Genomic DNA, 15,319 nt, shown 5'->3' with positions numbered 1-15,319 from the left:
TGAGTGTGTGGGGTTGTGATTGCATAGGCCGAGGTTATGACGAGTCATGATCGGGGATTTGCTGGGGAATCGATATGCGTAGGGATTGTGAGAGATGAGGGTGGAAAAGTTTATGAGGGGTGGGGGAGGGTTTAGGGTTTGTGAGATTGCGAGCTGGGGGAAAGTTGAGTTCCCGCGATCAGTTCATATCATTATAATAGTATGCGCTTGGGTGTCCTATTCGCTATCTCATCATTATTCGATATGCTATTGTATGCCAAGGTTTCTACAGCTTCACAGTAGACCGTGCCCGTATACGCTCGCCATACTTTATAAACAAGAAAGGTATGGGAACAAGCAGCAGCGAGACGAAGCCGAGGAGTGAATTACCCCACCCGTAACCCATCACAGCATACATCCTTTGCGAGGACAACGGTATCAGGGCGGCCATTAGAGACCGTAGCACCGTATTAGCAGCCATAGCCGAAGCAGCGTGGATAGTAAAGACGTCAACGAGGTAAGTGTTTGCTGGCATGAAGGTCATCAGAAGCCCGAAACCAATGCACCCAGTTCCAGTAATAGGCACCATGAAATGAGTTTGTGCTTGGACGGACCATCCGTACCTAGGAGAAAAATGTAAGTGATTTTCCAACCAATTGCAGAGATACTGCTTACCAAAATAAACCAATAGGAAGGAAGAATCCGCCCAGTGCCATGATGTACAACCGGTGCTCTGGCTTGAAGTCGCCTCTTTTGATGTGTTTTTCTGCTGTCTTATTCCCAAAGTGTATGAAGACAGTTTGCCCAATCAAGGACCCTATACCCAAGCCGAGGAAGGAAAGCCCTACAATACCGCCGCGCCAGCCATATTGTGTTTTGAAGACAGCTGTGAAAGTCGTAAAGAGGATGTAAAGATATGCATATGTGATGGCGACATATAGAGAGATGAAGAAGCAAATAGGCGATCTTGTTAGCATCTTTGTTGGGCGTACAATAGAGAACATAAACAAGTCCTTTGCGGAGAGGCCACTGTCGAGTTTAGACACAAGCTTTGGGTTTCCAGTTTCTTCGCGGAGACGCTTCGCTTTACGTTTGAGGATAACGGGTGCGGAGGTTTCGTTCATAAGTACCATAGACATTATCGTAAATGCGCTAGCCTATAGAAGCATTAATGAACTGTAGAGAGACAGACTCAGAAAACTGGACTCACCAAGATTGCGACGAACCAGAAATTCCATCGCCAACCTCGAGCCTCCGTTAAGAAGCCACCAATGATTGGTCCAACACAAGGTCCAATCGCTATAGTCCAAGTGTTAGAGAAGTCAAGTAAAGGATTAGTGCTAAGACCTACTGGGCCCCATCATCCAAACCACCATGGCGGTTCCCCTCTGCTCCCGAGAGATCAGGTCTGCAATTGTCCCACCGCCGAGTACAAGCGGTGCTCCTCCGAAGCCTGCGGAATGTGAGCTCGGACGGTCTTATGCGTGTTGGGGAGTGTACTTACATCCCATGAAGAACCGAAACACAATGAACATGCCCATATTGGAAGCGACTGCAGCGGCGATTGTAAAGATTACAAAGAAGCAATTGCAGCTATGATACAGTGGAAGGCGACCATACATCTCGGATAAAGGTGCGATGACTGCTTCCCGTAAGGGTTGAAGATTGAATCTAGGAACATAGAACTTACTCAGTGGCCCGAAAGCAAAGCCCAGAACGTAGACAGACACCATGAACCCTTCAAGCATTTCATTCGTGGAATGAAAAGTCTTCATCACTTCAGGCACTCCAGGAGCGAACATGGAAGAGGCCAGCGGTGTAAGAAAAGTAACCGCAGAGACCAGCATAACAGCTCCCCACTTCTTCATAAATGGCCAATTCATCGGATTTTGGGGGTCGTCGGGTCCATCCCACCAAACGACGTTAGGGTCAGCAGTTTCTTCCAGGGCTTCATTGTCATGCTCCTCGCTAGATAATGACTCGAGCCGCAATCCCTTTTCGATATCATTTTCGAAATCGAGGTTAGATTGCTTCTCGCTGTCTTGAGGCTGCTTCCGGGAGGGCGAAATGGTTTGAGATGTGACTTCTATAGTGCCAGCATTGGTGGGTATGTCTGCGTCGTGTCCTTCTTCGGTTGCCAATTCTATGATTTCGCTCCGGGTAGGATGTCTATACATTGACTCCGCCATGGCGACAGTATTAGATCCGAATCGAAACCAGTAGTGGAAAATAGGAGCTGAAATTTAGGTACTTTTAGAATGCGCGGGCAGCGGTCAAGAATTTGACTCAGTCACAAGAGAGTTACGAATGGGTATTTGAAAATAACAGCAATTGATCCACTCATGTAATACTAAAATATGTGGCGCTTGAACTGGCGCTGTCGGAATTGAAGTCAAAAAGTACTGGCGACATGTAGTGTGAGCAAAGAACGGAACAGTTAGCTCTTGGAGGAGAAGATGTGAAAGAGAAAAATAGCCATGACTACAGAAGGACATAACATTATTAATAACGAGAGGACCGCAGACATGGAGATGGGAAGAAGCCTGGTGGCCCACAGTGCCGGTTTGCCGTTCACCAGTTTTAGTTTGGCGTGCCTGAGCGAGAACCCACCAGGCGCTGTGAGCAGGATACTAATCCCGCAAAGCCCGTCATGGGGATGAAAGGAGACGTGATCAACTGCAGGTCACCGCCAATTGCCCTGTTGTCGCAGGACGCTAGATTCTGCGGACAGGGTTCCTGTTGAGATGGAGAGTTTGTGGACGAGCGAGTGGCAAATGATGGAGGGAAAAAGCAACTTCCCGTATGGCGAGGAGTTCCTCCTTCGAACCATTTCTCTCCACCATGAGCCTTTCTCCAGAGTTGAAGCCGACCATAGATGCGAGACCGAGCCCTGCACGATGCGGTCAGGAATTGACTCACCGATCTAACGGCTAGATTTTCTCTGCAAGTCCACCGACGAAAGATGTTCCCCACTCGGCGTCGTCGCCACTGAGAAGTTGGACCTCTCCAGTGAATGAAGCCTCAACACACCTTCGCTTAGTGCATTGCGGCTCTGAATGGTGGTTGAGCACAACTTGTATGCTGTGCGACTGTGACCACTCCACTCGGGATTTCTGCAACACCGAAAACGGCATCTCTTTTCGCAATACTAAGATGCTCCACCTTAGTTTGATAGGCTTCTTGGTCTCGGCCGAACACTCAGGCGATACGAGATGCGAGGTGGACACATGGCTTGTCCTCTGGTTGGCCTGAACCGTCGGAAAAGCCCTGACCCATGGGCGGATCAGGAGGCCTGAACACCTACGTCGGAGGACTTTAACATCCCCCGAAGACCCGAAGCCATGTTTTCGAGGCCTTCACTCGGTCGTGGTCATGGTGCGAACAGTTAGTGAACCCACATACGCGTGGTTGTGAGACAGCGACCAGCATCTTGAAGCTGGATAAGGAACTCCATTGCCCGGGTTTTACTTCCTCGGACAGTCTGACATGCATAAACCCGTCCCGTGCCTAAGCGGAATTGGGATGCTAAAACTACTTTCTTCTCACGACATCTGAAGCATCTCGTTGAAAGGTATCAAGGATAGAAGATGTTGAATCAGATCCGAGTTCAAAAAAACGCCATGCAATTCCTTCCCACATATTTCCTTCACTATTTCTTTTCCATTTTGTTCATCGATAGCCCTCAACTCTTCAACTCCGAATGTGTAGCAACGTCGATATCTCCAATTGTTTCAACACTAATCACGCGGATGTCCTACCCTTCACTCCGCCCTCTGAGTATGTGGGTGCTGACAAAGTGGGCGTAACTCGTCTTCACACTCTCCGCGGGCTGGGAATAAGGCCCATCGACACCACGCCCCTCCCCAAATCCAGACTCTTCAAGCACGACGCCATGGTGACGCAAACAAAAGCAATTCAGCGTCAAACAGCACTAAAAGAGGGCTGAAGAGGATCGTCATGCGGGGGAACATGCGGTCTGAAGCTTGATCACACCAAGCTGTAATTGTTGGGAACTCACTTCGGAGCTGAGCCTTTCGGCTTACCACATTCGATATCAACTCGACTCCAGGTGTCACACTCTCCAGCTTTCCCAAGATTATCCAACATCTGCCAAGCCTAGGATTTCTTGCGCCTGATGTACTCCTTCAACCTACCATTCATCTACACGCCGATGACCGGAACATTTATCAGAATGATTGCTGCCCGACCAAACTCACCGACCAACGGCTTTGCGACTCCCCATTTCTGTAGCCCTTTCTCATTCCTTGAGAACCCTTCCTTATACATCCTTGAATCCTCTTCCATAAATAGATTCCACCCGCAAACCATCAAAAACACGCAGATCTTAGCATTCTTTTCCTAAATAACTAAATAAAATTAAAACATACGTACAGTATATATTACTCGAAGTATTTTAATGCATAAGGTCTCCAACATATTTCACATTTCTTCTCCAAACCACACCTCTGTACCTGTTTGCCTATAGTCAGCGAAAAGGATCACCTGAAAAGTCTATGATCATATAAGTAGTAGCAAAATTAGATATCTATAGCTTAAACCTTTTTGAAGATTTGAGCTTTGCCTAATAGTATGCGCTCTTAAATTGAGGCTACTTCGCAATGAATACAGTTTAATATATCCATTAATTTCATACACGTATATCCCTCCCTCATTCTACACTTCAATATCCGCAATCCCACTCGTTCCCAAAAATCATCCAACCCTCAAACCATACTAGTGAGTGGGCAGTTAAAATAAAAAAAGCGTCTCATCCAAGACAAGAAGCGCAATGCCACCCACGCTAAAACGAGCGCAATGAGAGAACCAGAAAGGGGGAGATAATGGACGAGAAACGACAAAACGGAGACAGACAGGAGAGAGACCAACCGAAACCCAAACCCATCAAAACACATGCATATGCTCTGAACGACCGTACCCTGAAAGCCCAGAAGCCCCAACCTAGCCCGTTTCACAACCCTTCGTAACGTGTAGACATATATAAGTAACAATATCCATCAAACCAAGACTAAGACAAAGAAACCAAAGCTAGATTCTACGCATTGGGAGTCTTCGGATACTGCCCCGGAATATGTAAATCACTGACACTAACATCAGTATTGTGTCTCATTATGGGCGGAAAGATGTGCCCGCCATTTGAAGGTTTGGGTGAGGCAGCGACGGGAACTGCCTCAGCTTCGTCTAAAAAAGACTCATTCGCAGCAGAGGTGGGGACGGTAGAGACTGGGCTAACAGGCTCTACATTAATGGGAGCATATTTTAGGATCGCTGTTGGATCGCTATTAGGAACGTCTTGCGAGCTCTCGTTGAGAGGATACTGCTCCGGTCTCAGTTCTTGCTCTTGAGATAGCTGCCGGCGGCGATAAGCTTCAGCACCTAAAGCCCCTGCGGCTACTCCGCCTACTGCTGGTGCCATCCAATCGCCATAATTACTCTCATGCCGCTGAATAGTTGGGTTCGGAGGAGGGTATGATGGCTCGTCTTGAGGATTCGGAACATATGATTGATGCGGCGGACTTGGGTCATAAGATTGCTGCGGAGACGCCCCGGTATGAATAGACTGGGGTGCGGGTTGGGTAGGGTTCGGGTAGTATGGTGATTGGTGCGTTTCTATGGGAGGTTGTTGATACGGATTATGAGTGTTTTGGTCATATGCGTAGACATTCTGAGCGGCGGCTGGTTCTTCGCTATGCTGAGGGAGCTGAACAGGTTCATACGGGCTCTGAAGGGCAGCATATGGGTATGTGCCTTGCAAGCCACTGGATGCGGTCGTTAAATCATTACCGACGTCCGAGCTACCACTAGAAGGCGGAGGGATTAAGCTATGGTTGACCTGAAGATCGCTTGGAAATCGCCCACCTGGTGATGGTCGCTGCGGAATCTCGTCCCTCACGGCCTGGTTTATTGAATGATTCGCAGAGTATGGAACTTCATCTGCCTCATCCTCCTCTAAGCCGCCGTCACTACTCACAGAACGTGCGCTGCCTTGGCTGACACTTCTAGTGTGTCGCCGAACGAATGCATTTCGCTCTTCTCCACTCTTCTCCGTCAAGTTCTTGACGTCGTCATACCAAGCCAGCATGGTGTCGTAACTCTCGGCCCGGAAAACCCAGGTGTGGCCACGATGCATCGATCCAGTTTGTCTCCCTTTCAGGACGAACTTGTGAGATGAGCTTCCGGGCTGGGAATGCGACCCAAGCTTCTGGTCCGGGAGATACAGAGACATGATAGGAGGTTGAGTGTAGATGCGATCTGCGGATTTAAACTCATGGAGGTGTGTTGGTGAAAGAACATACCTAACAATAGTTAATATGGAACATCGAATAGAACATGCACATACCATCCTGGGGTATAGCTTTTCAAATATTTGCTCTTCCTCTCAAGCATACCCGCCCTTACCTCCGTTGTTGCAGGGTGGTGCTTGCCTGGATACTCAATTTCCTCCAACCTTCTCAACGGAATGTTGGGGTTAACAAAGTGAGGGTCCTTGGTCACGAATTGATTCCACTCAAGATCTCGCGGCATTCCAATCGGTCCGTTGCGAAGCTTGTCAATCGTCGAATAGATTTCGTCGGCGTCACGCTTTAAGATGGATGCCAAAGCATTGTAAGCTTTCTGGATTTCGCCAACAACAATCGACTCCAACTCTCTGCCGGAGTTTTCCAGATTGAGGTACGCCTGCGCAAGTTAACAATGCTGAGCCTGTGTGGGGGAGAGTGAACATACCCTGTGCAGGTAGTTTTCCTCATCGATTTGCCTTTCGACTTGCCTGTCGACACCTAGACGGACCACATATGGATCACCTTTCCCTGCAACAGCCGAAGGATCTGCGTCGACCAACGATAGAGCTTCCTCAAGAGCCGTAACACACTTCCTCGTGGTCTCCTTCTCCTTCTCGACAGAATTCTTGAAATCACCGGATAGTGACTTAATCTCTTTTATCTTCTGGCCCAAGTCGGCCCTGAGCCCGCTCAGCTGATTGATCACTTCACTCTCAATATCTCGGGCTTTATTGGCTTCAACCACCGACTGCTTGTGGAAGTCTCGCAAAATGCGGTTTGCATCATTCAGACCTCCTTCGGTCATAAACACAGAGGGTGCGTTGGTGTTATTGATAACGTTGGAAACCTTGAGCAAAGCCTTGGCACGGTGTTCGTAGGACGTGGAAACTTCGCGGAAGTATGTAATCAAGTCCTTCAGCAATTTTCGCCAAGCTGTAAGAGTCGTCAGTGACAGCTGTCATATCTGAGACAATCTGCTCTACCTTGAAAGCGGTTGGCTAGAATTTCGGTGGGTGAGCCGGACGTGGGAACGGGCGTGTAGAAGACGCTGTTGTGCCTACTAGACTCGCGGTCCTCGTCCTCGATACTCACGCCACGAATGCTACCTGCATGTACGCTTCTCCTACTTCCGCTACGCTTCAGGCTTCCACTCCTACGAACCGATGATTTCTTTTTGAGGGTTCCACTTCGTGAGGGTGCGGCCCCTTGGTTCAGTGTGGACGCTCGCGAAGCCGATCGCTGGGGAAGGTCCCCGTCCATGAGGATCGAAGATCCCCGGGTGCGCGCATCAAATTCCTCCTCGAATCTGCCTAAGCGCTGGTGTTGCTGAGGTTGGAGAGACTGCGAGAGGGGGGACGAGTCTGGGGGATTGGCAGGTGTGGTTGCAAAGTCGTTCGCGTCGACGTCTAAGTGAGTGTCACCACCATAGCCCCTACTAAGGTGGGAAGGGTCGTTGGGTTGGGGCACAGAATTGTAGAGCAGTTGGGGGGTCTGGGGTCTCTGGGTCGCCATGGTGGATGTGGGGGGATGTCGTCGTGGACGGGTGCAGTGGCTTGTGGAGGAACCTGGGCAAGCACTGGGAGGTTATAGGAGACTAGCAGGCTGTGGTCGTGCAGGCGGGCCTGCAGAGAGACGTGCCGGTATGACGTGTGATGTTGCGTTGAGAAAGGGGATTGAGGCGATTGAGGCGGTGCAAGTCGCGCAAACACAGCTGCGGTACGCGGAAGCCAGCGGCGAGGATCTCAATTGCAGCTCGATGCTCGAAGAGATTGCGGGCAGTGTCGTGAAGATAAAACACAATAGCGAGACAAAATGAGCCTAACAAGAGCTTTTGTTATTGGCGTTGCCCGCCTCGGAAGAAATGGGAGACGCTTGCGTGATGTCATCGTTGCCCTTCTCAAGATGGCAACCGGGCTGGATTCAGGCTTCTTGGCGCCCATTTCTCAACACCAAATCGTCATCCCGCAGCCACTGAACTTTGCTCCACACCACCCATCCACTCTCCCCACTCCGTGTCCTGCTTGCTTTCCAACGGTTACTCTAGCCCAGGCTATGGCGTCTGCCCTGCGTCTTCTGAGTCTCTCTCCCCCGATTGGCATGACCAGTTTACTTTCGGCATTGCCATCACATGCAAAACTCTGTAGCGCACAAAATAGGGCGTTCACGAAGAACCGAACCCGCCCGATAGGACGAGAAACGTAGACGCAGGGACAAAACGGTCTCCACTGAGTATTACGTATGAAGTTAATCTCATCACGTGTTGAGAATTTGCGACCTCCCAGTGGAGAAAATCTACCGGCCTTTCCAGGACGTGTTGAAACATTGGACTATTGCTGGCTGGGGTCCGTCGCCTTGTAAATGTCATCCCCGATCCAGTTTTGTGTTGCGCCTCTCCCCCAATTTTCTCAGACTGCCTGTGCTCGACAACCAGCAATTTCTTCAGTCAGCAGGCAAATCATCATTGCCTAGCTACGGTCGTCTGCTACCTCTTTGATACTCAGTGTCCTACGGTGAGAACTGCCAGAGAGGGAAGGAGAGTTGAAACCCCCCTCGAAAGCCCTATTCCAGACGGACTTCTGAACTGTTCAGCACAGTTTTGCTGTTGTTTTGCCTTTAAGAAGGCTTTAGTTACCAAAAAGGCTGTATTTTATCACCTTAAACGCGGAACATGGTACGGGTAGTTTAGAACGGAGAGTTGCAACTTGTTGACGTTTTCCCTAATTCTAGAAAGAGGATAAACTGAGCAATCCCACCTTGCTAATGTTCCCCGGTAGGTGTAAGTATGCAGCGTACAGTTTCGAGTCAGCCGTGGACCAGCATTGGGGATCAAAGTCCCGGATCCCTACTTCGTATTCGAAAATTACTTTCGCGTTAGCCGATTTTACACTCCTGAAGGCAACAAGCTAATATCAGACTGCGGAGCATTTGCCCAACGTCTCGTCAGCTAAAGTGCCAAGTTCTTCACAACGGACCCCTTTGGTACGCTATCATCTTCAACGGTCGACAATTTGACCTGCTGTTTGTCGCCAAGTTCACATTCAAATTGCCTAGGACTCCAAGTACACCGCCAAGAATCCTTTCCCATGGGCATTAACATGAAGATTGCCGACATCAGAGTTTTCGGTAGAGCGATGGCATCTGTAGTAACTCGGAGCATTTTCACGTCGATGGAATGCAAGCCAAAAGCGGTACCTGGACTACTTACAGAGCACTTCATTGGAAAGGGGAGGGCTTCATAGTCGCCATCTAACCCCAGCCATCGTAATCACAAAGTCCCCTATACCATCGCTTCGAAACTCACGGAGCCCACAAAACGCAGCGATGGAGGGTAAGTTTAGGCAAAGCCTCGACAGCCCGACCCTGAATAGTTGCGCCTCCATCCATTACTAACCGCAGAGGTCTCGGCCTGGGAAATCCCGTATATCTCATCAACGCCATGCCTTCACATAGACGCCTTGCCTTCAAGTGTAACACTCAATATATCGGACTACGATGTCCGTTTCTCAACACCAAACCTCCCAGTCTCCAAAAGTTTCCAAATGGCCACTCAAAGGATTGGGCGCGTGGCCCACGGACGCCCGGGCCGGCAAATTATATGAAACCGCAATATCCATTCATGTGAGCTACGACAATTTCGAAATTGCAACCCAATCACTACGCGACCTTCAGGAACAAGACCCTAGCACTTCGAATTTTGTATTAAGCTTACTACCGATCTTATGCGATCGACATATACGGGTAGATGGCGGGCCTTTCTTTCTGGAAAATGTGGGGAGCATGCCAAGTTGCGTCTGGGGAGCATATGACTGCATTGTGTTAATTGGATTTGAAGGTTTCTGCACGAATCCCAGGTGCGGATTAGAATGCTTGGTCGTCGTAGTGTCAATGCTACTCCAGATTCCGGGGAGTGGGAAGAGATATATAAGAGAGTCGTCTGGCGAAGGAAGTTCAGTCTTATCCTCCACTGACTTCAAAGACCTTCAACAGTCCCCGTCAAGTAGCACAAGACCAGCCAAGTCTGGTCAAGTCAGCCAACATGAAGGTCCTCGTTGCAGCAGCTCTCTCTCTTCTCCCTGCCCTCAGCTCCGCACACTGCATCGCCCAAAACGTTAGAATCAACAACCAGGACCAAGGTCAGGCCGTTGGCATCCGCGTTCCAAACAGCAACAACCCTATTCAAAACGTAAACGACGGAAGCTTTGCCTGTAACTCTGGATATAAAAGCCCTGTATCTACCACGGTCATCTCTGTTAAGCCAGGAGACAAGGTTGGCGTTAAGTGGGGACATGTTCTCGGCGGCGCCCAGTTCGCCAACGACAAGGACAACCCGATCGCACCCAGCCACAAGGGCCCTACGATTTTCTACCTGTATGTCCTCCATTCCCTACACAATATTCCCCTCCCTTCAATCCTTTCGACTTTTGCGGTTTTACTTGAGAACACGTTCCGTCCACCTGCTTATTACGCACTCTGTGATGGCCCCAACGTCAACCCACACTAATCCCTCACAGCGCCAAAGTCGACAACGCCGCAAGCGCCCAACCTAGTGGGCTGAAATGGTTCAAAGTTGCTGAAGACGGACTCGACGGGTCCGGGAAGTGGGGCGTCGATAGGATGATCGCCGCTGGTGGCTGGTCCGACTTCACAATGCCCTCGTGCGTCGCTTCAGGCCAATACCTTCTCCGCGCTGAAATCATCGCCCTGCACTCGGCGAAGACTCAAGGAGCCGCGCAATTTTACATGGGGTGTGCGCAAATTAATGTTCAGGGCAGTGGAACTAAGACGGGCGATACAGTGTCGTTTCCCGGAGCGTATTCGGCGACAGATCCGGGGATCTTGATTAATATTTATGATACAATGGGCAATCCTAATGGTGGTGGAAAACCGTATAAGATTCCTGGGCCGCAAGTTTTGCAGTGTTGAGGGGTTGAGGCCAATGGCTGGTTGACAGGCAGCGAGGGGTGATTTTGGAGGCTTTAAGGACTCGGAACGTAGTGCTAAGCATGCATATAATCATCAATTAGAAGGCCTACTGATTGGGCCTTTTCTGCTTGTGGTTTAACTCCTCGAGTGACGAACGACTGCTACTGCATCATCTCAACTACCGTGGAACATGGCAGGGGTATTTTAGGTCAGAAAGTGGCATTCCACGTTTTTTTTATAACATGCAGTAGATTTCCGAGATTCACTAACAACTTGGGCAACGTTTAATTTAATTCTTTTTCGTTTCGTGTAGGGCATGTGTATAACGGTGCTCGACCACGCCCGACATATTATATCCTCAACCTTTCTTACAAAGTTTCCCATCTAACACTTCTTCCCATTGCTTGGTTCTCGGATTGCCTTCGTATATAAAATTCTATGTAGATCGTACTTTCTCTTTATCTCTAGAAGCTTGGGATAATTGTATTTCCAGTAGACGTCCTGCCATTGCAACTCATTGATATCACCATACTGACGGTTTGGTACTTAAATTCTAACCATGTTCATATTTATAGGCGCCAAAGGAGCATCTACACACCCCATTAATATACGACGTAGAATTTGGCGTCACCTCTCTCAGCGAATCCCTGAGTCCATGCTCACTAGCCGTCTCCTCTCTACAGCCACTAATTGCGCTTTCAGAAACATGGTCACTCTATCCGCTGATGCTGCTTTCCACTAGGGCTAGGTGAGCAGGGTGTTGGAGATGGAGGTATTGTGTCCGGGGTTGACGACGTAGCCGGTATAGATGTAGTTTGTGTCTAAACTGTACTTGATTATGGGGATGAGCCCATCGCCATGCGCTAAGATGTCTTCTTGCAAGATGAAGCGGCCGCCCATGAGCGCATGGTTGCCTCTAATTTATGGTTAGCATGACAGAAAGAAAGGGAAAGGGAAGAAAGGAGGAGAGAAATGTACCTAGAGTCGTCTAATTTAATGAACGTGTACTTGTAAATGTCGTAGAGTGTCTTGAATTTGTACGTCTTGACTTTGAAGTCTGCTTTATCGGCTCGTAGCTTGCCAATAAATGGCATCATTACTCTATCGATCCCCAATCTAGTCACGGCTAGCCTGGCTATTCGCTGGATGGCGAGGACCCCTTGGTGTATGGCGAGCTAGAGATAGGTCTCAGCCTTCGAGAAGTGTGTGCCATTTTGTGGAAATAAGATACTCTTTTCCAGAAAGTGTCGCCTTGGCCGGCGATATATATGAGCATAGCTAGAATGCCGTCAGTATATAATAAGACAGCAGGGGATAGATGAAAGATTTGTAAGTACCATTCGTGAGAATCTCCAGGCGCGTCTTTATAGTTAAGCTGGTCACAGGTCTGAATGTCAAAGCCCGCCACCCCTTCAATGCCTGCAACAAATCCGTGTTCTCCTTCGCATTACTTGCGACAAGATCTCCGCTAGCCGCTACCACATCGAAGGAGAGCTCGTTGTGAATTGCGAGTCCATGTATCCAGAAAGTGGACCATGTCCACCTCCAGAGAAATGCCTTCCCGCAAATCCTACGGTCGGACACGCTTCCCAACAACAAATTTCAGCCTTTGTATAAGATGAGTGAGTATAGGTCTTGATACATGACCACTGTGTCAATGGTCACCGCGCCGCCGTCCCAGGTCCTGGGACTGTGTATTTATCGACAGATTTGACATCTTGGAATGCATGAGTGTTAGTGGCAAGAGATTCTCGCCCTATCAACCACGCCATGAAACCGTGACCGGTGTCTCTGATGATAAGGTGGATGTTGCTCTGTCGTGCGAAGTTCACGCCGGCGATAATATGGGTTTTAGTCTTCGACATCACGACGTTGTCTGCATGGCAGTCCAACGCACATTCCTCTTCCTGGCGATCAGAGGCTGTATCGCAGATGTTGTTCGTGTAGGTCAGCTGATAACCTATGTTGAATTTTCCGCTCTGGTCCTGGTCAATGGTGCGCGTGTTGAATGGTGTTTGGCTTGCTTGCACCCAAGCCGCTACGAGGTTGTTCGCCGGGGGCTGCATCGTATATCAAAAGCCCTCCGAAGGTCTTGAGCACAAATTTTAAGAGGGAACGAAGTTTCGCAAATTTCCTTCAACAGTCGAGTTCAGCTTCATCCAGGCACCGGCTGATGATGGGCGGCTGTCATCCTAGTAGCATTTGCAACTGTACTCTTCTCTATTGACTTGAACAGGATAATTTAGTGTTCCCAATGACCGTAGTGGCCTCGTGGTTACAGTGGGCAAAAAGACGAATGGACTATGAAGAGGAAGCCCAATTGTGCTTCTGACCACGGTAGGTCGTCTGGCTAACCGAATGGGGTGATCCCTGGGCTTATACGAAGGTCGTGCAGTGACGCATCTTGCAAGAGATGCTATATTGCTAAGATTAAGAGCGAACGCATCGCAAAATTGGCGATCTTACATGTTGAGGAATTAGCAGGCATTCTTATTAATCTTATTAACCCGTAGGAATGGAACTATCGTGGAACAAATGGGAGAGTCTGTATGGCTAGATTCGACTTCTAATGTGGCGGATGAGAGCTGGCTAATTGGAATTCCTGGGCTACCCCTCCCACACCATGAGCCTCAACAAACCCCAAGAATTTGCATTTAAGTCTACTTGGTTGCAAGGTTGAGGAAAGAATGTCTAGCTTTGGATAGGATGCGAAAGTCTACGGCCTTATAATGTTCGATGATTGAACATGACTCCCAACGTGTGATGCTCTTGTCAATGAGGGGAATATCTGCAGATGTAAGCGATGTAGTTAAGGGCCTATCATTGAAGAGGCAGCATTACCTACTTCGGCTTCCTGAATAATAGTAGTTGCATGAAGGAAGATATTGGTGTGCATCGGGCGTGGCTCGCATTGAATCGCTTGGGCCGTTTCCTGAATCTGGGGGCCTTTTGATAGATTCGTGATCCTTGAATGTAAAGATTCCAGGATTTTCATGTCTGCTAAGGACACAGCCTCTCAAATTCATATCATAGCTCCATGCCTGAACGATGGCTGCGGCAATGGATCGGATATTCCATAGTTGCCGTAGAAATCAACATTACTATGCCGTCGGTAGCGCATAGCATCCTCCAGGTTCTGGGACACGAAGATATCCATCGCACCGCTCTGGTCTGTCCCTTTCCTTTCCGATGAGAGCTTATAACCAACTCCAGCTGAAGGATTTGGAGAATCCACAGTATATTTGTTGGTCCGCAAGATCTGAAGCCATCGATTCTCAGCGTGCCGCTTGAAGACGTCCTCAAGATCAAACAAATCCCGCATTGATAGATTGTAGTATTTCCCTGAACGGTATCTCCAAAAGAAGAGCACGGACAACTCAATAGTCTCAACTGCTTGAAGTGGCGCCAAAAGCTTATCCATTGCTTGCATAAGGTCATTGGTCATTCGAACCTGGTCCTTGATTCGATCATTCTTTGTGATGATGTAGTTCCACTCCGTGTAGAGACGCACATGGGTTACAAACTTCAACATCGGGAGTTGTAGAACATGAGGGGAATAGTTAAAATGCCAATTGTTCTCCCGTGAGTTTCGCAACTCTGCGTGAAGTGTCAGTTTGCTCCTTCGAAAGTAAATGTCCAAGAATTCGTCATGCAATTGTCGATTGATAAGAAGGAGCCATGGGTGCAAGCGGTCCTCTTTCGGTACTGAAGTTGCATATCCGAAGATGTCGTGGCGCCATGGCTCGTGCACCATATCTGCTCCCCAAAGGCAAGTATGAAGTTCCGGCCGGTTTTCCTCTGCTGTGTCAGGTAGAACATATCCGAGTACGTGGTCTCGGAGCTCTCTTGGGAGGGCTAGAAGGCATGAATTCAATGCTCTCGGGTTTAGGTCCAGTAGTAGCTCGAGTTCGCGCATGAGGAGGCTTTGGCGTTCCTTGGAAAAATCTTCCTGGCTGCTCTGGGACAACAGAGAGAGCTTCTTTGCTTTAAGTCCGGCCATTTTGGAGTAGAAGTTCGGGATCCAGGACACGATGCACCAAAACTGAGAAAAGAGAAGATATATTTTAAAATACGTGGAAGGATCAAAGGAGTAGAGAGAGGGATTTCAATTAAGTCGG

General features: G+C 48.9%; 6 protein-coding genes across 6 annotated transcripts; 1 reads left to right on the top strand and 5 right to left on the bottom strand.

Annotated features, from left to right (window-relative positions):
* Window positions 1-213: 213 nt before the first annotated feature.
* BDR25DRAFT_336307 (MFS general substrate transporter) lies at window positions 214-2,442 on the bottom strand. The gene is made up of 6 exons (XM_033693085.1): window positions 1,670-2,442; window positions 1,484-1,621; window positions 1,331-1,432; window positions 1,190-1,278; window positions 655-1,136; window positions 214-602 (listed from the first exon to the last, which is right to left on the bottom strand). Exons 1-6 carry the CDS (start codon window positions 2,166-2,168, stop codon window positions 266-268), a joined length of 1,647 nt encoding a protein of 548 aa, XP_033543580.1. The 5' UTR covers window positions 2,169-2,442; the 3' UTR covers window positions 214-265.
* Window positions 2,443-4,874: 2,432 nt separating this feature from the next.
* Window positions 4,875-7,905, bottom strand: BDR25DRAFT_74476 (uncharacterized protein). Its single transcript, XM_033698981.1, has 4 exons — window positions 7,262-7,905; window positions 6,724-7,211; window positions 6,338-6,675; window positions 4,875-6,293 (listed from the first exon to the last, which is right to left on the bottom strand). Exons 1-4 carry the CDS (start codon window positions 7,788-7,790, stop codon window positions 5,033-5,035), a joined length of 2,616 nt encoding a protein of 871 aa, XP_033543579.1. The 5' UTR covers window positions 7,791-7,905; the 3' UTR covers window positions 4,875-5,032.
* Window positions 7,906-9,967: 2,062 nt separating this feature from the next.
* On the top strand, window positions 9,968-11,201 carry BDR25DRAFT_376874 (uncharacterized protein; the record flags this gene model as incomplete). Its single annotated transcript, XM_033697471.1, has 2 exons — window positions 9,968-10,646; window positions 10,790-11,201. Exons 1-2 carry the CDS (start codon window positions 10,315-10,317, stop codon window positions 11,199-11,201), a joined length of 744 nt encoding a protein of 247 aa, XP_033543578.1. The 5' UTR covers window positions 9,968-10,314.
* A 1,332-nt stretch (window positions 11,202-12,533) lies between these two features.
* BDR25DRAFT_376872 (uncharacterized protein) lies at window positions 12,534-12,826 on the bottom strand (the record flags this gene model as incomplete). The annotated part of the gene is made up of 1 exon (XM_033697470.1): window positions 12,534-12,826. A coding segment is annotated over one exon (150 nt), but the record flags the coding sequence as incomplete, so codon positions are not given.
* Window positions 12,537-13,333, bottom strand: BDR25DRAFT_376865 (uncharacterized protein). Its single transcript, XM_033697469.1, has one exon. The coding sequence runs from the start codon at window positions 13,265-13,267 to the stop codon at window positions 12,863-12,865; it is 405 nt and encodes a 134-aa protein (XP_033543576.1). The 5' UTR covers window positions 13,268-13,333; the 3' UTR covers window positions 12,537-12,862.
* Window positions 13,334-14,223: 890 nt separating this feature from the next.
* BDR25DRAFT_236473 (uncharacterized protein) lies at window positions 14,224-15,201 on the bottom strand (the record flags this gene model as incomplete). The annotated part of the gene is made up of 1 exon (XM_033685547.1): window positions 14,224-15,201. One exon carries the CDS (start codon window positions 15,199-15,201, stop codon window positions 14,224-14,226), a length of 978 nt encoding a protein of 325 aa, XP_033543575.1.
* Between the last annotated feature and the right edge of the window lie 118 nt (window positions 15,202-15,319).

Source organism: Lindgomyces ingoldianus (assembly GCF_010093535.1).
Source record: "Lindgomyces ingoldianus strain ATCC 200398 unplaced genomic scaffold BDR25scaffold_32, whole genome shotgun sequence".
Lineage (NCBI taxonomy): Eukaryota > Fungi > Ascomycota > Dothideomycetes > Pleosporales > Lindgomycetaceae > Lindgomyces > Lindgomyces ingoldianus.
The sequence above is the reverse complement of the archived record's forward strand: the minus strand, read 5'-3'. Positions and strand labels throughout refer to the sequence as shown.